This window comes from Anthonomus grandis, chromosome 10 (assembly GCF_022605725.1).
Source record: "Anthonomus grandis grandis chromosome 10, icAntGran1.3, whole genome shotgun sequence".
Classification (NCBI taxonomy): Eukaryota; Metazoa; Arthropoda; class Insecta; order Coleoptera; family Curculionidae; genus Anthonomus; species Anthonomus grandis.
Window position 1 is genome coordinate 27,617,228 of NC_065555.1, and position 25,034 is coordinate 27,642,261.

Here is a 25,034-nt window from a genome sequence, read left to right on the forward strand (position 1 = left end):
CCAAGTGTTATATATCATTTTAATCGGAAAAAATAGCGCAATTTATTGGTATGAAAAAATACAGGGTGTTCCATTTAAAAAAATATAAGTTTGGGTCATATCTCTTAAATAATGCCTTTAATAAAATTTTTGACTACGCCACTGAATTTTATTTAAAATTATCTATCCATAGCAGTTTTTACTTTTTTTATAACTTATATGGTTCGTGAGATAGAGCAAGTCGTCAAAAAGTGAAAATTTTCAATTTCACCCTGTACCTCAGAAACAAAAAAAGGTATCTCAATTCTGTTTGCGGCAATAAAAGTTTTACAAAAAAGTGACACAGGTTCGCGAAAACCGCACATCTCTATCTTTAAAAATAACAGAGATAACCTGCAAATACAACCAAATTGGGATACAGTGTACTTATGAATGTCCTATAAAAATGTGGCATTTTTATAATTTTGACAGTTTATAAATTTTGACAATGCTACAAGAAGTGCCTTTACTGTCGGATAATCAAATTTAAGTTTCTTTTAATTTTTTTACGAAATGGGCAATTTAAGTGAACAGCACAAGATTAAAATCTTAATGATGATTGGGTACAGAGATAGAACAAGAACCCAAAATGAAGTTTTGCATTTATTCAGGCAGAAGTATCCTGATTTACCACCCATATCTCAAAGTACTATAAGCAAGATTGAAAAACAGTTTCGGGCAAATGGTCGCGTAAGAACAATTACTAGTTCTCGTCTCGATCTGCGCTTAATGAAGACACTAAAATAAATGTGTTATTAGCCATTGAAGAAAATCCTAATATTCCCGCTAGGCAGGTAGCGCGCGAATTGGAAGTGACCCATTCTTCAGTAGTAAGTGTTCTTGAAGCAGAAAACTTTCATCCCTATAAACTAACAATTCTCCAGTAACTCAATGAGCAGGATGCAGATAGAAGAATTGAATTTTGTGAACAATTTATGGAATTAAGGCAGAATAATAATTTTATTACAGAAAACATTCTCTTTTCCGGTGAGTCGACATTTATGCAGAACGGAGAAGTAAATCGTCAAAATTGCTGTTATTGGGCACAAGAAAATCCACGTTGAATGAGGCAAGGCCACACTCAACACCCAGAAAAAGTAAATGTTTGGGCAGGAATTCTAGGTCAGCAAGTTATAGGCCCAATTTTCTTCGAAGAAAATTTAAATGGAGCAAGGTACTTACAGTTTTTACAAGAAGAACTAATTCCAAATCTAGCTGTTTTATTCCCTGATCCAATAGAAGCTGATATGCCGAATAGAAACATCTGGTTTCAGCAAGATGGTGCGCCTCCCCATTTTGCAAGACCTGTTCGAAACTATCTGGATGCTATTTTTCCAGGCAGTGGGTTGGCAGGAGAGAACCTTTTGAATGGCCACCAAGATCGCCCGATTTGACTCCCGAATTTTCTCCTATGGGATTTTTTGAAATCTAAAGTTTATGTGACCAAGCCAATATTTGGGAGTCGAAACATTTCTCAAGAATGCAAAGAAACATTCAAAATGAATTTATAAACGTACGTTTAGGGCCTTGCCAAATAGTAAATGGTTTACATTTTGAACACTTATTAAAGAAAAAGATTTAAAAGAACCCTCTTTAAGTTTATGAAGTACGTTTTCTTTAACGCTCTGTATCTTAAAAATAAATCAAATAAAGGTATGGCATGTGATACATCAAGATGTTTGGAATTTTGTGCAGAATCCAAAAATATAATAACATATAGGGTGTCCCATTTAAAATAAGAAAGTTGGTATTAGAACCGCCTACATGGCACACCCTGTATAAAAACTTTTTATTGTAAAAAATGTGTAACTTATAATCTCAATTGACGTGTGCGAGCGTTTTTCCGAACACGCCTCCATTATTTATTATCGAATTGATCCTGAAGTTACAGACTCGCACTGTATGCAATTACCGCTAGATTAAGCGGCCTTGAATATTATTTATCTTTAAAACCTGATATGTCCAGGATTTGTCAGATTTTGAAATGTTGTAATATTCCCCATTAAAGAAGCCCACTACAGTAATCGTGAAATGAAAAACACAACAAATATTAACTTCAAACTGACAATTAAAGCAAAGTGCTATTTTATAATTTAAACTTCATATGTTATCAGAAACCAAATTCCGTAGCGCAGTTAAGGCGTGATACTGACGCTACGAATAGACATTCACATTTATATACAGGTTGTGGAATCGATCATTAGGCATAGAGAGGTGCTCAAAGGCAATATGGGAGGAAATATGGCAACGCGTACGCTTGCATTTCCTGTGCCCTGCACTGAACTATTTCGCCATTATTTTTTAGTACGACGTTAGTAAGCGTCTGAATTTGATGGAGGTAACTGTCCTACTTGCAATCAAATTTCGCCAATATGCGAAAGTTCAGTTATTTCTAAAATATTTTTTTGACGAAGATCTTACATATATTAGTGTACAACCCACAAAATCGTAGTCTCAAAGCACTAGGAATAAATAAAATAAAACTTGGCAAATACTAATTCTTTATATAAAAGGCTCAAAAAGACCTTCTTTGGCTAAACAATAAGTTAACATATCATAAACGCCATTTCGTACTCCAGAAGAGTTTCTGGTGAAATGGAATTGGTACATTTAACCATTTTCTTTCGTAACTCTTCTTAATTTGTTAGCCTACAAAATTCGTGTTTGGAAATGGTCCCCTTAAGGTAACCTCAAAAATAGAACTTACTTGGGGACAAATCTGGAGATCTAGGTCCACTAATAAGATATTTAGGAAAAATATTTGTTAAAAATTCTTTTACCATAACCGCGTTATAAGCAGGACAGCCATCTTGTTGAACATAGACCGATCCCAGGTCTAGGGCCTCAGGGGGATTTGAATGGCAGGAAGAATTTAGTTTTGCAGCAACTCAAAGGTATTTATGGGGGTTTAAAGTACCATCAACAAAAAATAATATTGGCCCTATAATATTGTCGCCCAAATATCAGCTCACATTTCAAACATTCAATTTTTCGGGGATTGAATGTTTGACCTAGTATAGAATCAAACACATTTTTAGAATTGAAAGTATGGAATACTGATAACACGTTTATTTTGAGCAGAAGGAGTCTATTAAAATCCCCAATATCGAAATTAGTATTGGGTCAACACCGTGTTGATAACAACCCGATCAAACACTCTTCACCATAGATGCCGAGTACTGTGTCTTTATTGGCAGATAAACTATACCTAAGGGGTTTTTGGAAATAATACCAATGGTGTCATGCATTAAATCACAAGAGGTAAAAGGCAAGTAACAGCCCTTTCTCCGCCCTGCAAGAAGGGCTTGTTACTATTTAAACAACCTAAAGGGTCTCGAAATCTCGTTAGATAACGTCCGCAAGAAATAAAATGGAATATTCACAAATAGGAATAAATGTTCACGTCACTTGTTATAAAACATAGTTCAAAATAAACCCTCAGAGGCATTTTAAAACTCTTTATGTTCGAAATTCACTCGTCACTCATATAAATAAAAACGCTTTGATTTTCTTAGTGTCTTACTTTAGTAGGAATAATTTAGTGTTTGAAGGGTTAAAAACTACAACCTTGATAGTCTTTATGTGTTTATCCAGTTATCGCTAAATAATTAGAAAAAATTTACCTTGATTGTCGCTGATTGACTACCGTGATTAGGTAAAAAGTAAATTAAAAAAAATATACAAAACTTTTGGGGTTTTACTTTAAAATTTTTGAATTCGATGTCATTTTTTTTCTCTTTTAGAAATGTCAAATTTGGACAGCTGGTGAGTTTTTTCTTATGGAAGACCCTGTGTATGTGACTTCATAGTTAAAAAGAGAGGAATTTTCTGATTTCAAATATATGGTTTAACTACTTTTAATTAAACCGTTTTGGAAATATCGGGTTCCAAACATTAAAAAAATTAAATATTGAAGATATCTTGGTAGGCGGTACATTGTTATTGTTTGACATTTACTAGGAAACAAATAATTCTATTGTAATTTATATTTAGGAAAATTATAGATAATTTATAATTAATATGATACAAAAAATTGAACAAGATTATACAAAATTGTATTAATAATGGTGGTGGTGGTAATATAGAGCAGTTAAATACTTATTATCGCTTAATAAATATTAAATCTTAAGGTTTTATTGTTAATATTAATTAATTAATTAATTAACTAATTAATTCATTTATCTTATAAAACGGCAAAATGTTTAAGGTCTTTTGAATCATTTGTTTTCTAATGAACGTCAAACACTAACAATGGACAGCCTACCCTAGATTTTTTTTTGTTTATAAGTTTAAAGCCTGATAGTTCCAAAACAGTTTAATTAAGAGTAGCTATATTTGAAATCAGAAAATTCATCTCTTTTTAACTATGAAGTCATGGTACCAAAGGAGGGGTGCCATATAAGAAAAAACTGACCATCTGTCAAAGTTTGACATTTCTAAAAGTAAAAAAATTACATCGAATTAAAAAAATTTTAAGTCAAACCTCCAAAGTTTCACATCAAATCTTTTTGTTCACCTAACCCTTGTAGAGGGGGTGCTAATGTATAGGGAAAGACCCTGTACACAACTTAATACACCATAAAAAACAAACACAAGTCAATAATATGAATGACTTTATGCAATCGAACACCGAAACAGCTAACAAAGCTTGAGCTTTCGCGCTTAAAATACTTAAGGAAAACTTAGACTCCTTTTGTCGTGCAGTTAGAAAATTATTATAATGCGTAAATTAGAGTAGGTTGTTTACAGTCACACAAAGGTCAAAGGTACACACGTCTTTACGCGACGACTTATCTGGACCGAGTCGTACCCTCTCACAGAAAATCCCCCTTTAGAAAAGAAAGTTAAATGGAAAGAGCGTGTCGGGTTGTTTTGAGGTTGTCCGCCCGATCGAAGGATGACGCAAATCTAAGTTTTGCGATATGTTGCAGAAGCTGTTTTGTTTATTTTATTCTCCGGTAGACAGAGGCACTCTTTCACGGCAAATTTTTTAACTTGGATTTTTGCCGATAGGTTTCTGTTCTGGCTGCACGAACTTAATAAATATACCTGCACTGCCAATTCAATGAAAAGTAAATGACCACTACTAGGGGGCCGCCATTTTGCGTGATTGTGTCTTTTCGATGTTGGTTACTGTGACAAACAAGTTTTTCAGAGGTTATGTTTACAAAAATACAAAATAGAAAGTTACATTTAGTTAAGAACTTAAGATAGTTGCGTTAGATCTGTGATTTTTCTTGTACTTCTTTAAGAATTTCGTTAAAATTTATGAAAGAAAGTAATCCTTATCTAAAATAAGACAAAGTTTCAATTAACTTGGGATAGATGCATGAACTTGAAAATATTTGTTTTATTATTCTGATAATCTTGAATCTTATAAATCCTAATACCATGAAAATTATGATCTTTATTTAAATTTTTGCTTGTATTTACTTAGAAAATTCAGTTAAAAACACTTTTATTTTCTTTCTATTTTTACTTTCCTTCTATGTACAGTGTTTCCACAATAATAGGTACAACGATCTATAAAAATCAAAATATAGATGATTTTATGAGCGTTTGTAATTGGCAAGAGTTTATATAGTAAAAATAAATAACTCTATATATTATTCTATCATAAACAACACATACATACAATTTACAATAATTCAGTTTTGAGAAACAGTGAACCAAATTCGTTTACACCAAGGATGGTGATACATTATCTACGTATTAAAAGGGGAGGAAGGTATATCGCCTGTTGTAGAAGATATACCCAAGTGTCTCTTACAAATTGCCAAAAACTAGGTAATCTGCTATACTCACAATTAAGAATGTTATTTAAAATCATTCATATCCAGTGATCGTGTCGAGATTTTAGCGCGTGATTTTGGAATCCATGACAGGTCACACGTCAAACATCAGCAACGTCAACGTCCTTGCCGTTATTTAATATACTTTTTGTTGGCAACACTGAAAATGTTCAGAGTGGCCAACATCAAAAGGACACGCTATAAAAATGGCGGCCACCAGGCAGTGGTCATTTTTGGGTATCGTGGCCATTGCTATCGACATCCTCACGTCATTCGATTTCAATATTTTCGCTGTAGACGTTTAATTAAGAGACTAAAATAATAAATACTATAAACTTGTTATTCCCATTAATATTTAGTGTCCAGTGCCTGTCAAACGAGATTTAGTGCTCTTCACGAAATAGTAATTAGCTATCTATTTATAAATCCAATAATCTTGAATACTCCAGTGGTGTACTTTCTCGTGTGTTGTGTTGTGTTGTGAGGTGTGACGGGGTAGCATATTTCTGAATCTGTATAATATGTAACATAAATGTACATGAATATAGCCATATTTTCTTTTCTAGTCCTGAACATAATTAATTTTATGTCTAAAAAGAATATTGGTGTTTTTTCTAAATATAATATTAGATTAAAATGCTTTTGAATGTCCACACCTGCGATACCTTAGGAAGTTCTTTTAGGAAGTTTTTTTAATCCAATAAAAAAAAGTTTATTTAAATATATTTTTTTATTGGATTAATAAAACTACAACCAGAACCGATATTAAATCGGGAAAACCCATATTAAAACATACAGTGCCTTTATCTATCGGAGAACAAATGAAACAAAACAGTTTCTGTAGTGTACGGCAATTCGACGACGTGCCGCGCCATCTTTCGATCGAGCGGACAACTTAAAACAAATCTACCCATTTTTTCCATTCACTTTCATTTCTAAAGGGGGATTTTCTGTGTACACTACCCTCTCCCGTCACAACACACTTAATTATTCTCCTTTTTTTTCATAATGCCGGTGTCGCGGCGGTGGCTTTTGTTCCGCGCTATGCTATAGACTACTATACAGGGTGGACTTATTTTTGACTAAATTTAATTGAAGGCAAGAAATACCTGTTGTCAACGGTTTTCACAACAACGTTTATGCGCCATATCCAGTTTCTCTCAACACTTCTATTTGATCGTGTGTTGAATCCAGTTCTAGGGCATTACAAGCTTCTTCATTTCTTCCAGTCGTTCTTGCTCCTGGACTCTTTTGATAGAGAATTCTTGCACTTTAGCGTGGTATTTATGACAACCTTGAAGATAAAAGGAAAAATCAATTTTTTTTTTTTGCAAAACATCGGTATATTTTTTTATGTAATTGAAGACAAACTTTTACGATGTACTGCCAAACTGCCTCTAATTAAACTATTTAATAATTTGAACTCTTTCGTAAGGAGTATAAACTGCCATAACAAGTTGAGAAAAAAATAATAGTAAATGAGGCAGGCTGATATTATTATTGTTGTTCTGTATAAAATAGAAACAGCAAATTCCTAATTAGGCGACTGGGGGGAGGGGCCTCTCATCGATGAGTGGAAGCGGTGTTACCATTATCTTGGACAATGCGTAATATTCAATTCCCCAACCTGTAGGAAAAGCTTTTTAATATGACGACCAAAACCGGTTTAATATTGCAAATAATTATACATATATTATTATGTACACCTGTTCCGGCGTTAGAAATATTAAATAATTTTTTGCTGCAAGTTCAATCCTTAAATGCTCCTTTAGTTCTGACATCATTTATAACTTTATTTCTAACTTTGAAGGTGACAATAATCATACCGCCTAATAGATAGGCTTATTATTGCCAACTGCAAAGAAGAGATGAAGTTCCTAAAATGCATTTTCTTAATATACCTTTGAAATCCATCTGTTAGTTTCTTAGCTAACTTTACACAAAGCGTAAGTTCATTAATAAAAAGACCACGTCTTAATACTTAGGCAAAAGAATATATTTTTAATAAATCCATCTAACCACTATATGCACTTTAGTACCGAACTCGAGTATCTCGGAGGAATAGAGGAAAGCCACGTAGAAGAAACCTCTGCGGGTTTTGCGATCGTCGTGAACGGCCACTCCTTAGTACACTGCCTCCATCCCCAATTGGAGAGACTCTTTCTCGATGTTGTGATGCAATGCAAGTCTGTGATATGTTGCCGTGTTACTCCGCTTCAAAAGGCGTTAGTCGTAGAGTTAGTGAAGAAGAGCAAGCACGCCGTCACTTTGGCTATTGGAGATGGGGCTAATGACGTTTCCATGATCAAGGGTAAGCTTATGTTATTAGTAAGTGTAAATTCAAATTCAAAATGTGCATTGTTGTTAACAAAGCCTTAAGAAATACAGTTACAACTAAAATGAAATAAAATAAAGGTGTTACAGCAATTGTTCCAGTTAATATATGCAACAAAAAATCAAGCTAAAAATAGTCAGTTATAAAAAAACACAGGTAAAACCATCACCAGGGAGCGATATTACTAAATATATTTAACATCAGCACAAGCTCCTCCCACTTGCAGCCATCATGAAGAGCCAAGTAACTATACGCCGCCTCAGCACATCTTACTAAATATACTCGGTATCAGCGCTCGCTGCCACGCGGCATTTTTTTTCTGCATTTCCGTATTTATGTCATTGATGATTTTAATGTAATGTTTAAACTTTAGAACTTCTTTGGCAGGATTAAACTCTAAAATGGATGTATATAATATCGAAAATCAACTGAAAAAACTTTTAAATTTGGTGGATGAAGACGTGATAGTTGTCACGGAATTTATTAGCTTGTCGGATTTTAAAATAATTGTGAGGATGAATTTAAATAAACTGCAGATTGATGCCACCGATACAGTCAAGTATAATATGTGGATGGAATAATAATGGATTAAAAAGTTTAGTGCTGCGACGAAAACGCAATGGATAGTGAGAAATTCTTGGCCCCATCAAGACTATGATTTATAGAAAATTGTATGTTTGTCATCATTCCAACTTTAATAAAGTTAACAATGACGACAGGGTTCGGATTCGTACTCAAGTTTAAGGAAAAGGATGCAATGCATCAGTCGATATAAAAATAAAAAAAATTAATAGAGATATTATTAAAAATGATATACACTAACCTTACCAGCAAACAAAATATTCTCTGTGTTTATTTTATTGAATAATTCATGCATGCGTCACTTTCATTTTAGGTGCTCACAAAAGTGGCGGTATACCAGTAGCCTGTTTGCTTAACTTAGGACGATCGAACGAGATATATGCATATGCATTTTCAACCCTTAGAAAGGTACTTAGTAATGGTTTTTGCGGCAATAATTACCCTTCAGTGTTTATGACAGACGATTGCTTTGCTGAAAGAAAGGTTCTCTCGACAGCATTTCCGAAATCAAAATTATTTCTTTGCTCGTTCCATGTGTGTCAAGCCATATGGCGATGGCTTTGGGAAAGCAAAAATGATATAGAAAAAGAACCGACCCACAAGAATGTACGATGATGTTTAGGAATCTACTGTATGCAGAAACGTATGAAGAACTTGAAATTTACTACAAAACATTATTAAAAAATTCGCAGAAGTATCCCAATTTTGTCAGTTACATTGAGTCGTACTGGATTCGTCGTAAGGATCTTTTGTATCGCAAAAATGACCTTACTAGAGGCCACAATACAAATAATTTTGTTGAGAGTTCTATCCGAGTTTTTAAAGATATAATATTGGTAAGATGTAAAGCCTTTAATAGCGTTGCCTTATTAGAATTTATCGTTAACGTATTAGAATCCTATGATGTTAGAAGAATTTTGAATCATGCCAACAATAGAACAAATCATGCTGATATTTTATATGACAAATTAAAAAAAGGCTGTTGTGTTAGAAGTTAGTAAAGTTGATGATTATAAATTTTTTGTAACTATTTCAAAGGATTCTCAAATCTTGTATACAGTTCCTACAAACAAAAATACATTTTATGATTGTCCAAGTGGAAGCGGTAGAGCATATTGTAAGCACATTTGTGCTGTAGAGCAAAAAATAGGCACATTTTTTGAAAATTGTCCAGTTCTAACTGAACATGACAAAAATATCTTGGTTTACATAGCACTTGGTTCAAAAAACATACCCGATGGATTTTTCACTAATATGTTAATGAAAGATAATATAAATAAGAATAATAAACCAAGAAGTATTTTACAATCCGAAGAATGCGCTGAACCTTCAATATATTTGGAAAACAGTAAATTCAATTTAAACATCAATGATAGTAATTCTAATTTTAAAATATCACCTATAGTCAGTTCTTTAAAAGAAGAATTTGAGAGGATAGCTTCTTTAATTGCTAAATCTCTTAATGAAAGCAACAAAAAATGTATTTGTAAATATGTTAAGACCCTTCAATCAATTAAAACACCATCCCAATTGCTTCAATATTTTGCAAAAAAAACATGCCAAACCAGAGGAAAATTAATTAAAGTTCAGTCAAAAGCAATAAGTCAGCGAAGGATAAAAGGCAGGTCAAAAAAGGTTGCAAGCTGGACGTCCTTGTAAAGAAGTAAGCTTTACAGTCAACAAAAACAAAACAAAAGGGAAGCATTCCTTAATAAGCAATATAAATGAAAATCTTCTGAATGCTAAATTACACTAAAATTAATTAATTATTTAATGTTAAACTAAGAGTGTTTTTTTATTTTTGTCAATTTTTTTTCATAATAAAGAATATAGGTATGTTTTTTTTCGTTATAACAAAGTTTTATTTATAATTCCACATTTTCTATTATAATAAAATCTATTATGAATGGCGCTGATACGCAGTACGTTTAGTAGGACGTGCTGACGCGGCGTATAGTTATTTCGCTCTTCATGATGCTTGTAAGTGGGAGGAGCTTGTGCTGCTGTTAAGTATATTTAGTAATATCGCCACCAGGGAGAAGGGTCATAAAATATACATACTTAAACATTTTAGTTACTATCGTACGTATACTATACGTATACATCATAAAACAATAAAATTATAATGTTATAATAAAAAAATAATACTTGAATACATTGAAATAAAGATAATAAAATTAAATTTGAAAGATGTGAATTCCAAACCTAGAGTTGTGACCAAAAAAATAAGAGTGCATATTAAATTTCAAATCAATTTGAATTAGCTTCCCTATGCACTGAAAATCAAAATGTGGTAATTTTACAGCAAATTTAGTAGGTCATATGTTGCCAGCAAAAGAAGTGGTAAACTTATTTTAGTACTGTAAATTTAAAATATTTGTAAAAATGTGTCTTCTGTAAAATGTAAGCAATAATTATATTAATCTTTAAGTACTATTACGAACGATTTAGTGTAGTCTTGTACAGGGTGTACAACTAAGAGAGGTCGCCGGCCATATCTCAGTAACTAGTCATCCCACAGCGTAGGGAAAAAATATTTCTGATAAAAGCGGCAAAGAGAAATTGCTGGAAATTATTTACAAGTTCGTACGATGACCGCTAGGGGGCGTAATACAAGATTGAAATAGAAAAAATTGGTTTTATTGAAAATATTCAAAGTAAATCCTAGAAAAGAATGCTGCCATTTAAAAGTATTATAAATTCTAAACATTTTTTATTTCAAACTTTATTCCTTAATCTATCAAATAATAGCTGGGGGAAGGGTTGAATATTTATATCTAAAATTCTTGATAACTTTGGATTGGCCTAACTAATTTTAACGAGCTTACTTTTATTTTAAAGGTTAATTATTAGGCTTTTATGTGATATAATTACTTAGCCGTTTTAGTTATCTTGTTGAGCGCTAGAGAGCGGTTTATTTTAATTTGTATTTTTTCATAGATTTTCTGGCAAATGTTAAATACAACGATGTAATTTTTTTCATTTAGGCTAAAAGAGCATGAAAAAACATAGAAACTGGTGCAAACCGCAACTCGATATCTTATTTTATTCCGAAATTATAAATTAAAATGTTTTTCAACAATGAAATCTGTCGCCTGCGTCACATAGTGTTTTCGGGACCACGATAAAACGTTTATGATCGATGTCAAATGTAACGTCGTGTAAGACAGATTTTGAAATCATTTAAGTTTTTAAAAATGCCAAACGTAATTCCAAACGACATAGCTTTTGATATGCTAGCAGTGTATTTTGAGTTAATGCAAAATGCACGCATTGCAGCCCGTATATACGCCCAAAGATATCCTGACAGAAGATATCCTGTCACTATAATCATATAGTCTTTACCGGTTTAGCTACCAGGCTAAGAAATACTGAAATTATTCGCGGCAATATTCATCGAAGACGAAGGCGAGGGCGCATAGAGGCAAATGTTATAAATATTGTGGCCTATATTGAAATAAACCCTCACATAAGCATGCGAAATATTTCTAGGGAATTGGGAGTGTCCCTCGATACAGTAGAAAATATTCTGAAAGAGCACAGGTACCTATTTTTATTTTTTACAACACTAATAAGCATCCTATTATCTTATATTTAATGTTTTTTATTTAGACTTCATCTATATCCTACTGTACATCCGTCGCAGTATTTTTGGGGAACATCCCTAGTTTTTTCCCACTGTGTGCTGTTAGTCGAGGTAGTATCCAACGGATTCTAAAGGCCCATAGTTTTCATCCGTATAAAAATCACCTGGTACAAGCACTCAATGAAGACGATTTTATTCGGCGGTTACAATTCTGTGAATATATGAGTGAACGAATCATAAGAGATGAACATTTTCTATTCAACACTTGCTTTTCCGACGAATGTTCCTTTTTCTTAAATGGCGTAGTAAATCGTCATAACTGTCGATATTGGTCCGATTTTAATACAGGAATTTTGAATTCTTGAGATATGCACACAGCAGCTACAAAAATTAAATGTTTAGGCTGGTATTTTTAGCAATCATTTACTTGGGTCCTTTTTCTTACCTGGAAATTTGACCGGTGAATTGTATTTGGAATTAATGGAAGACGTCATAGATCCTGCATTAACTGCCATAATTGAAAATCAGAATGATCGGCGGTACATTGCGAACAGATTGACGTTTCTACAGGATGGTGCCCCACCACATTACCCATTTTCTATAATATTGCCATCGCCAGATTTATCACCTTAGGATTTCTCTTTGTGGGATCACTGAAAAAGCAAAAACTATGCTACTTAGCGAATATCGTTAGGAGATTTACGGCCAAGAATTGTGAACGAGTACCTTCAAATTACTCCTCAAATATTGCAAAATGTGCGACAACGTTTTGAGTAAAATTTTTATTACTGCATGGAGACTCATGGTGGTCATTTTCAATATTTAGTTGACTGATAGGTGAGTTCATTCTTGATCTTTAAGCTACTGAAGCCAAATATATTGATCTCCACTAATGATCATGTATTAGTTTTTTTTAAGCTTTAAATCAATAAATCTCCAAAACTACTAAATTGAAGTACATGAATTTTACATCATTATAAAGGGAATTAAAAGACGTTTAAAATAAAGTATACCTTAAGATACCTTTCATTGAAGATCATTTCCAAGAGGCTGCACGTGTTAACGTTTTTATTTTTCACTAAACTTGTCTCTCCTTCAAAAACAAAATCAACAGGTCTGTGACGTTGTCGTTTTCGATGCGCCACCCTAAATAATTGTTTCATCAACATTGCTTGCATGTTTGCCATCGGCCTTTGGTTTTACCGCTAACTGAGCTAAAGGCACTAAATCTTCAGCATCCCATTCAGAATCATCATTTTCTTCGTCTGGTGCAGAAAATACAAAGCTCAGATTCTGGATCATCACCCATCAAATCATGATTAGTAGCACGGCCTTCATCGACACTATCGTTTTCTGAACACGAACATGAAAATATACTTTAATTTTCTTCATCTATGATCATCTTGATCTATTCATTATCTTTGATGTACGGTGGTACAATTTACGTACACTGCAATATACGCAAAGTCCTAGAAAAAAAATTAATCCAGACGAGCTGGACCCTCCAGCCAACCTGTACCAGTTTTTTCAGGACTTTTATGCACTCAAGTACAAGCTTGGAGCTTACCTTTGCGGCCGTGATAGCCTTAATGGCAGCTCTGCTGTCCGAGCATATTGATACGACTGTATTGCGGTGTCCGCAGCTTAGGATTTTCTGTCCGCATTTTAATACAGCGAATACTTCGGCCTGGAAGACAGTGGCGTGCTCCCCCTGCGAGTATGCCCTACTGGTATGTGGGATCCCACCACAAAGCCCTGATCCAGCTCTGTTATTCATTCTGGAGCCATCTGTGTACCAGATGGTCCCCCTATTTAGCAATGCAGGTCTGTTGGAATGCTGCCACTCCTCTCTGCCTGCAATGTGCGTCACGAATCCCTCGCAGTCCACAGTCACTGGAGCCATGCAGTCACTGCCCATCAGAAGGAGAGGACATTCCTGTATGGCCCGTGATCAAATTTTTACGTGACCGGTCTCGCCAGCACGTAGTTCGCCGAGGACGTATAGCCTGTACGCAGTCCTCATTGCCTCGAATTGCACAACGAGGTCCAGAGGCGGAAGGCTCAGCAGAGTCTCAAGCGCTCTAGTTGGCGCCGTCCGCATGGAACCCGTTATGCTGAGACATGCAAGACGTTGGACTCTGTCCAGTTGAGCACGAATTTTCGCTTTCTCCGTAGATGGCCACCAAACGATAGCCCCGTATGTGAGAAGAGGTCTCACAATGCGCGAGTAGATCCAGTGGAGGATCTTAGGAGACAGACCTCAGGTATTGCCGAAAGCCCGCCTGCAGGCCCATAGCGCGCAGGTGGCCTTCTTCATTCTGGTGTCTGCATGATCGTACCAGGAGAGTTTGGGATCTAACTTGATTCCCAGAAATCGAACTGTCCTGGAGTAATGCAGCTGCACCTAGAGATATAACAGGGGGCGTGCCAAAGTTACGTCTCCTCGTGAATAGTAGGAGCTTTGCTTTTTTGGGGTTAATCTTGAGACTCCCCGAGAGGCACCATATGTCCACCATACGCAGGGCTCTCATCATAGGACCCCGCATTGAGACGGCGTCTCTCCCTGAGCAAAGGATTACCAGATCATCAGCGTAGGTCTGTGTGTATAGGCCAGAATTGGTTAAAAGATTTATCAGGCTGTCGACCACAAGGCACCACAAGGTAGAGGACAATACTCCTCCCTGCGGGCAGCCCCTAGCCGCCAACGTTTCGACAATCTCGTTGTTGAGCTGGGCAGATACATGACGTTTCGAGAGCATGGCCTCTATCCAGCTAACCAAACAGGGTTCTGAGCCGCGGCTCTCGAGTGCTTGGCAGATTAATGCGAAAGGGGTGTTGTCGAACGCCCCTTCAATGTCTAGAAACGCACCCAGACAGGCCTTGCCACTACCCAGAGCACCCTCCACTTTCCTCACGAGGTGGTGTAGGGCCAGGTCCGTGGATTTGCCCGCCTGATAGGCGTATTGGTGCATATGCAGTGGTTTGTTGACCACTGGGTCATGAAACATGGTTGGGATGCTTTCCTTAAGGTACCGATCAATCAGCCTCTCCATCGCCTTCAGCATAAAGCTGGTAAGGCTGATAGGTCGGTACGATTTGGGATCTGTAAAATCGCTTTTTCCCGGTTTCGGAATGAAGACGACTTTCACTTGACGCCATAACTTTGGGACGTAGCCCTGAGCAAGGGACGTCCTGAATGATAACTATGTATGGGGTTAGTACTTCTAACCCGTTTTGCAAAAGGCATGGATACATGCCCGGAGATTTCGCGTCTGGGTTTATCTGGTTTGGATTTACCTGTGACTGTTTTACTAGAATCTCACATTCAAATCATTGCTTGACTTTAAATATCTCTTTTACCTTATTAAAATATCGTTTTGTTTTTTCAACAACCGGACTTTTATTTAACGTTCCTCCAACCCCTAGACAACGACATAAAAACCTACATGCATTTCTGAGTCACGATGCATCAGTACAGCAAATTATCACGCCTTTTTTTGTTTACATCGTCAAAGTCACGTACGGCAGAAAGCTTCTCAGCTACTCTTTGCCTGTCCTAATTTTTATTGCGTATTGGAGTTAAATCCTTAGACACACTTTTGAGTAATGCTTGGATAAGTGGAGTAGAACTCTGAATTCCCAACAGTAGTTACAATGGAGTCGCTCCAGTTGACTTTTGAATAGTCGAATTTAAAACAAGCTGGATTTTCTGTAACCCTCTCGGCCATTCTGATTTAATTTGGCTCTCACTTTTCAAAAGATTTCTTATGATACGCATATAGCGTTCTACTTGACCATTTTCCCTGTGTACGTCAGGTGTCACAAATGCCGTTTTGTGGAGAGAATCTTCATGTATCGGTATTTGGTGGAACCCCGAACTCATGTCCAGAGATGTGAAATTACATCCTTTTCCAAGTCTTTTCAATTGGTCCTCTATTAATGGTAAGGGATACCGGTCCTTAAAGGTGATATGATTTAACTCGCGATAATCCACGCACATCCTGTATGCCCCATTTTTCTTTTTGACTAGCAATACTGGACTCGCAAATGGTGATTGACTAGGTCGTATGATTTTGTTGGTCAGTAGATCTTCAATGATTTCACGAATTGTCTGCCTCTCAATAGGCGCCAATCTGTAAGGTGAACGGTGAACAACAGCATCCTTTGTCAGGTGTATCTGGAAGCTCGCATTGTTAACTGCACCTACTTTATTGCGAGATGTAATAATGCCACTGAAATCCTGAGAGATTGTTTCAAGATCCTTTCGATGCTCGTTATAGGAATATCAACACCCGAAATTTCCGTGTCTCCTGAGAATTTTCTTGAAGCCTCAATGGTAACATTTGAAAGACTTTTTAAAGTAATATTGCAAGGAATTACTTTATTTTCAAAAAAATTTAAAAATTTTTCTGACATTAAAGATAAGTCCGCTTCCACTAAGGCCCGAAACGTTTGACCATCAATGACGACTTCCGTTGAACCGACAGTATTTCCCATTGAATACAAATTTATATTACGGCGTTTCTCTATTCCAGCTTTTGTAAAACAGTTGGTAGCATTATGGCCCTTTTTGGCGCAAAAACTGCAAGTCTCGGTGTTTTGCTGAGATGTACTCGGCATATTATCTTGTCGGTTGCCAGGCATCAGGCTTCTACTTCCTAAAGAAAATTTAGCTTCTTTCACACGACCATTAGCTTTGATATGACCAAGTTTTCCACACGAGAAACACTTTAGGAATGCCCTTTTCAGAGCCACTAACCTGTTTTTCGGACAACAGGTAGGTTTTTTTACCAGAAGACGAACCAGCATTACTTTTTTGTGATTCCTCGTGACGCAGTGGTTTCGAAAACGGTTTTTAATTGGAAGGCCACTAGTAGGCCCATTTGCATGGTCAGAGACAGACATAAATGGTTCTATGTTTCAGAGATGGAAGTTAATTCAAAAAATGAAGAAGGACTTCTGGAAAGTATGGTCAACAGAATACCTAAGTAGACTACAAATGCGATACAAATGGAAAGAAGACAAAGAGAATCTGAAAATAGGGAAAGTAGTGCTTATCAAAGAAGACAACATTAACCCAGCAAGATGGCCATTAGCGAAAATAACCAAAGTGCACCCAAGTGATAACAACAAAGTTCGAGTAGTCACCCTCCGAAAAGGAAATACGGAAACAAAAAGGGCAGTAACAAAATTAATCCCGTTACCATGCGAAAAGGAACAAGACTATCATCAACCCGCAGAGACAGTAAAAAGCAATGTAACAACATCAAGGAACGACCCAAAATTTCAGCGTAGCCGACATCCAAAACATGGAATTACGCTATTAAACATCCTGCTATGTTTCACCATTTTTATGCCAACAAGTGGGACAGCAAACTATGCAATCAAGCAACCCGCGAAAGGCCTATTTATCGAGCATTTGGGAACATCCAGAATCGAAAGAGGAGAATTTAGGCTTCAACTCAATATCAACAAAAGTCGAATTGATGATGACATTAAAAAGGTCTCACACGTAATAAGTCGATTCGAAAGCCTACGTGAGGAAGCAAAACAACTTTCAACAGCAACAAACTGTCAAACATTGGCACACCATCTTCTAGATAAAGAAAAAGAGATAGAGTTGTTTAACACTGGATTATTTGGAGTTCGTCGCAAAAGAAGAGGACTTTTTGGCCAATTCCTAACATCGGTTTTTGGAGTAAATGATGAAGTTTATAGGGACATCGACAGCTTACAGTCGAATCAAGAAGAACTAATTCAAACTTACAAACACCAAACCAAAGTAATGATCTCTGCTATCGCGTAGATCAATGATACAGAAGTAAAAATGGAGCAGCACATCAATCGATTCCAAGAGAAAATAAGCCAAAGTATGGAAATCATCAATAAGGTGAAAGGGTATGAGCGCATAATAGACAGTAATGAAGTTAATATTCATATCCTTATGGTCTATCAGCTGGCATCAAATTTCATAGCTGAAATAAGTGGCTACTATTTAATACTGTTCAAGATACTATTTGAACAAGGATCGATTTTCACCATCTTATCACCAGCCCATGTACACAAAATTCTTCAGAAAGCCAACGAAAAATTACCATCTCACTTAAAAATAAGGCAGGTACCCATAAAGACATCGCTACAAGAAGAGGGAAGACAATGGGCAAAAATTTTTACACATTTTGCCATTGAAGATATTTCCGATTTCAACCTCCTGAAGGTATATCCTACAGCTCTACACGTTGAAAATAATTCCTACTGGTCTCTGGACATACCTAATGACATTTTGGCTGTAGACTACAACAATCAACAATACTTTGAGCTATCACACAATGAGTTAACAGCATGTATACATCGAAGCAGCCATTATTTATGTTCGCCGACAACAGTTAGGAACATAGACGCCAGTCCAAATTGCGTCATTGACGAAATATATCAACGACATCAAGGGAATTCTTGCAACATAACAAAACATAACCTCCACACGACTATTTGGAAACAGCTTTTTACTCCAAATACATGGATGTTTATCTCTCCAAATCCCATAAGCATCGCAATCACGTGCAATGGCATACGAGAAGAAATGGTATTAAACACCACTGGTATAATTCAATTAACCGAAGCATGCATTCTAAAAACAAAACAAAATAATATAATTGCAAACCGATTTGATACCGTTCCTGTTGTTTCTAGTTATACAAAAACATCAACATTTATTAATGTCAGCGACCTACACCATACAGAAACAAACACAATCAGCAGTTTTTCGAGAGAAGCCGTGTTCAAGGTATCAGATGACCTGACTAACCTTTCGATTGACGAGCAGCGACTAGACCAGCAGCTGGAAGACAAGATATGGAAGAAGGTCACACTCCACTCCTATACTGCAGGGGGCTGTACTTTACTGATCATCATCCTAGTGTCTTGCGTATTCCTATGGGTTATTAAAATTAGACAATACAAGCAACGAGAACCCAGACATAAGACCAGAGAGACCGAGATGGTAGAACTCCGACCCTTAAACATTCCTCCAGCAGAAAGCAGAGAGAGCGGGGAATATGTCTAAACGACATTTTTTAAATATTTTACATTTTTTGGTAGTTTTAAATATTCATACATATTTATATAAAATTGTTTATGTTAGCCGGTCAAGGTGTTTGCGATGGATTTTAAGCTCACGTTTGCTATAAGTTCGCAAGGTCGAAATTAGTAAATAGTTAAAATAATGATTACGATGCTCACCTTGATTTGTATAATTACCTCGAATTGTTATCTTAAGACTGATATAAATAGTTGTTAATTTTTGTGAATAAACCAGTATTGAATTCTACAATCAAGTGGTTCTCTACTCAACCTATTACGGCCAAGCCACCCTTGCCTGTAAACCTATAGTGAGGCTGCTATAGGGTAATAGGGAATAAAAAAAGGTTTAGGGAGAAGCCCTAGATCTTTTCAATGACAAAAACACTAGCAGATCAGAAACACTACGACAATTGGCAATTAGAGCACTGTTACGCACGTCCAGTTCAGAAATTCCATGTACAATCAACTCAACCAGATCAGGCTCACTCCAATTAGCACGCACACTTTTCAGCATACCAGAATTTTCATGCACATAATGGTCATAAGTATTTGTACAAGAACTTGTAAACTTAACAGCCTCATCTAGCATACGGCCTAAGTTTCTTTTTGGAGGGAAAGCTTCCATTTGCTCGACTCATTAATTTCTGGTCTAAAGTACAGTAAGTCTACCGGTTCACTGGACTTTTGCGACTGTAGAGCTTTAACTAGCTCTGTCACCAGAGTCCGCGCTGAGTCACCTACCTCGAAATCCATTTTTCAAAACTTTATCCACACACAAGCTTCAGTAACAAGTTTTCCAATGCACCACTTATCGCGAATTGTTCTTATGGAAGTTCCCAAGTTTATTGGCACGTAAAGCAACGAAAAAGAAACACAAAGTCGAAGGTAAACATTGTTACGTTTATTACAATATAATAATTAATACAGAAGTAACAAATAATTCCCGATTCCTTTTTACATTTCAGTGATTCAACTTATTATAATCTCCTGAGGGGCGGCGCACAGTGCTTCGAGTATATAGGACCTTGGGACAAAAATCAGTTACTTCTATTGGGCTAAGCGCAATGCTCCGAAACTTATGCAACTTTGCACAAATAAAAGGCCCTTTCATTGAAAGAATTTAGAGAATTTAATATCTAATGTTACAGGGAAATATGCGACCAATACATTAAGAGCTGGACAAATAAAAATGTTGCTTTACTGTTATTTTTTTATAAAAAAACTAACTTGCCCATTTACCCTATGAAAATTAAATTATTTACTTAACTTTTAATAACAACAATACAATTACATAACAAATTTAAAGTACACGATATCTATAACTTCCATAAGTGTAAAAGTTGATTTCTTTTTCGTAACCTTTAGTATGCTGGTATTTCTTACGAGAGAAATTTAGTCCAAAAAAAACTATCACTATACATATAATGTATTTAAAACATTAATAAAAAGGTATATATACACAACTACAAATTTTTCTTTAAAGGAAATACGGCAAAAAATATTACAGATACAAATAATAAATGTAAAAAGTGGGAAAAAATAACTCCTAAACTTAAAAGCAAAAAATAAACAGTACTAATACTAAGCATGAAAATGCTTTTAAGTTTTATGTGAAAATTAATCTAATCAAAACTAAAATTTTGTTTGTATTTTAACTAAAACTGAAAACTATAACAAAAAAATCTTAACTTAAAAAAGATATGGAAAATATGTACACATATTATATATAGGTTTAAGAAAAATTATTCTGAATCAGAATTATCGCTAAAATCACTGCTGACAGAATCTTCTTAATTTATGTCTATATCATCAATTAATGTCCTTTCCTCTCGTATAATATATTTTTCGACTTCCCGGTTTCGATTCTCATTTTTCTTTGAAGTGACTGCTTTGCGATGAGATAATGGGCTCTGATGTTAAAAGTAGTATTTTTAATAAATCCATATTACATTTTGTTCTAGAATACTTGCGGGTGTGAAATAATCTATATTTTCTTGCCTCTTTATGCCTCGCTTCTAAAGCATCCTCGGAAAGTTGTCCTATAAGTAAAGGAAATGAGTCAAGTATTTCAGATCCGTGTACCAGAACCTTATGCCTACTTGGCATGTAATACCAATTATATAAATCTAAATATAATTGTTTAGTCTCATCTAAAAGTTTCTTAAACTCTAGTACCTGAATGTGACAGCCACTAGAAAGAGTTCCAAGAATAAAAAGTTCCAAGTCGAAAAATTTATTATAAGACGCTTGTCTATTCCTGTTATTTCAGAGCTTAAATCTGGATTGTAAAAAAAGCGAGCTGTATTGCCATCGTTGCTTGACCCGTATCCTTGCTTTGGTTTGTCCACAATCAGGCCTATTTTTTATTTAAAATCTGACTGTATTTTCTTTTTGTTGTTTTCCACTATTTTCTTATTTTCTGCTCCTTTAACTTGCCAAGATCTTATTTGCAATCGATAACTAATGTGAAGTAAGCACTCAAAAAATCTTATCCAGCAGTGTAATATGGACAAACCAAAGCTGTAGTTTTCTACTTTTGAAGGACGGTTGGTATTTGGCAAACTCATTTCTTTCGGACTTCCACAGATGATGCATCTGGATATTGCGTTTGTGTCAGAGAGAATATTTGCTACACTACCATCCATCATAGCGAACAATATTTTAAATGATACTATACAAGTAGTTCCGTTTTGAAATTTTAAAATAAAATTATTAAGGTCATTAATTTTATTTCTGCTTTGATTGGTGAAGTGAGCTTCAACTTGAGGCAAGGGATTGCTCAAATTTAAAAAGGAATGGATTTTTTCATAAATAAATAGTTTTGAATTTTAATTCCGATGGCCATGTCTCAAAAAGATCCGCTTTCTTTATTGATTTGACATCCTCTGAAAAAAAAATATTTAAAGCTTTGTCGCAGACTGACGCAGATAAACTATATACGAAATGATAATATATAAATGTATTAACAATAAAATGTAAAAACTACAAATGGTTTTAAGAGGCTTTTTTTATATGCCTTTTCAAAGTTTTAAAAATTTAAAGAGAGATATAAAATAATTGCAAACTACTTTTACATTTATTATGGTTAAATGATAAACGACTTTTACATTTTTTAATATATGATATTAAAGTACATACCTTGTTGTACACTGTCCATGTTTAAAAAAGATTTCAACTTTTAACCGCTTGTCTTGAAACACTAACAAAGTATACTCAAGTTTTAATAACAAAAAGGTACTGGTCAACACACGAGATTTTATTATTTTTGGCGCAAATATTTATAAACAAAAATGCTATTTGCAATAACATTTTTGTGGAATAGTGGCTATTAGTTTGTGGTCTTTAAGATAAGGTATTTAAATACTTCTGAAAAACAAGTCACTTTTTCGATTTTTGTCCATTGGTCGAAGCACTGTGCGGCGGCTCGACAAAAATTCCTTATCAGATGATGAATTACGATTTTGTTTTTGTCGTTTCTTACATTTCATTTCAAGTTGGTTCATACTGTTGTAATATCCAGTTTAAGGGATTTTTAGTAACCAGTTCTACGCATGGAAGGAATGAACAAAAAACACTTTGAGGAACATTTTACTACATTCTATTACAGCGTTCGTAACTGTCCAACATCGACCTTTAATAGTAGCACTCTCTTAGTTCTGCTCAAAACTAGTTCACACTAATACACTGGAACCTAATTACCTCAATCATATGATGTATACATTCAATGATCAAACATGCACACTCAGACATAAACTATCTAAAATATATTAAATAATATTTCATAATAACTATTCCTAAAGTAAACCTATAACAAAAGCTGTCCTACATATTAGGAAATAATTAAATACAATTTGTTTAGACTAATGTTAAAATATGTCCTAGATCTATGTTACATTTATTGCTCCACCTATTACACTGTAACCCAACGTATTTGAAAGAATTAACTCTTTTAACTTGTAATTTGCCCTGTGTTACCGATTAAGTGCGAAATTTGGGTATTTATTGGAAAAAATGCAAGCTTGCAATTGGAAAAAATTTAAAAACTTTTTACGACCCTTACATGTTTGACTTAAAATGATCGAAATTATCATAACCTAACCTACACACCCCTATACATACAAGTCCACTTATTTCAATTGAATATATTACAAATGAACATTTGACACAATTATAACATACAATTTGTAATTTATTAATAAAAATATATTGTATTTCAGCGGCCCACATAGGAGTAGGTATTTCGGGCGAAGAGGGAATGCAAGCAGTTTTAGCATCGGACTACTCTATTGCGCAATTCAGGTTTCTCGAACGTCTTTTGTTAGTTCACGGACGGTGGTCGTACTATAGAATGTGCGCCTTTTTACGTTATTTTTTTAACAAGAATTTTGCCTTTACGCTCTGTCATTTTTGGTATGCTTTCTTCTGTGGATTTAGTGCACAAGTGAGTTGATTATTTATTTTTTATTGAAACAATTTCTAATTTGGGATTTTTATTTTTTCAGACAGTATTCGATCCGATGTACATATCTATTTATAATCTTTTCTACACCTCTCTACCCGTATTAGCTTTAGGGATCTTCGATCAAGATGTAAATGACAAAAATTCGATAGCGTATCCGCAGCTTTACCGACCGGGACACCTTAACTTATTTTTTAACAAAAAGGAGTTCTTTCGGAGTGCATTGCAGGGTTGCTTTGTCTCCATCGCATTGTTTTTTATTGCTTTTGGTAAGTTAATTAGTCGCTTTATTTAAATATATTTTTTTCATATTTCAATGTACTTTTTAGGCACTTATTATGATGCAGTAGCACCCAACGGACAAGGTCTCTCAGACTACATGTTGTTTTGTAGTATCACTGCGGCAATTTTGGTCATCGTAAATACTGCTCAGGTATACCCTTCATACTAACAATCGTTAATTATATATTTAATAGGGTATTGCGTCACTATTAAAGAAATAATAAAGGCTCTTTAAAGGGAATAGCATGTCGAATCGAAAATCCCATCAATAATCTTGAAAGACTTGTAAAACCCCCGATAAACAAAATTATAATTTCTCGTTTTGTTTTGTCAAACAAAGTACTCACAAAGTTATATGGAGTCACAATCAGTCATTTTGAGAAATAAAATTTTATTTGAAAAAGTCATTGAGGAGGAAAGAGGAGTTTTTCCAAACCAAGTTCATTAAAAAAATATAAATTATTACAATTTTCTTAATAATAGAACAAATAACAAAAACTGTGATTCTATAAAAACAGTTTTTCTAAAAATATAAATTTAACAATAAATAATAATATGTATAATTTAAATAATTTTAACAATTACACAGGGCAACAGTGAAGTCAATTTTTTATAAGACTAGTGTGCTAAATACTAAATCAATATCAGATTTATAAAATTGTCTTTAATTTTTGAGATAGAGACTAATTAAAATCTGTATTGTTGTGACGAATTCATAATGAGTTACTTATTATATTGGGTATTACGTCACTTATAGCAAAAATCAATTTAGAAATTTTTATCTCACACGCTCAACAATTGAAAAGAAGAAGAAAATAGACTTATTCACGTATTTAAAAGAAATATGAACTTAAATCTGTAACGATATCGTTCGATATACTTAGAAAGAAAGAAAGAAAG

At 34.8% G+C, this 25,034-nt stretch overlaps 2 protein-coding genes and 1 long non-coding RNA gene across 10 annotated transcripts in view; all 3 read left to right on the plus strand.

The window, feature by feature from the left end:
• LOC126741031 (probable phospholipid-transporting ATPase IM) overlaps positions 1-25,034 on the plus strand; it is a 374,205-nt gene that overhangs the window by 315,448 nt on the left and 33,723 nt on the right. For all 8 annotated transcript variants that reach the window (XM_050447297.1, XM_050447302.1, XM_050447300.1 and 5 more), the window contains 4 exons: positions 7,847-8,121; positions 23,611-23,834; positions 23,896-24,121; positions 24,182-24,285. In XM_050447297.1, coding sequence (XP_050303254.1) covers positions 7,847-8,121; positions 23,611-23,834; positions 23,896-24,121; positions 24,182-24,285 — 829 coding nt within the window. The remainder of the gene's footprint in view (positions 1-7,846; positions 8,122-23,610; positions 23,835-23,895; positions 24,122-24,181; positions 24,286-25,034) is intronic.
• Positions 382-1,686, plus strand: LOC126741033 (uncharacterized). The gene is made up of 2 exons (XR_007662090.1): positions 382-1,192; positions 1,258-1,686. It is a non-coding gene; the product is annotated as an uncharacterized LOC126741033 (long non-coding RNA).
• On the plus strand, positions 11,785-20,646 carry LOC126741032 (uncharacterized). Its single transcript, XM_050447304.1, has 2 exons — positions 11,785-20,278; positions 20,359-20,646. Exon 1 carries the CDS (start codon positions 18,141-18,143, stop codon positions 19,374-19,376), a length of 1,236 nt encoding a protein of 411 aa, XP_050303261.1. The 5' UTR covers positions 11,785-18,140; the 3' UTR covers positions 19,377-20,278; positions 20,359-20,646.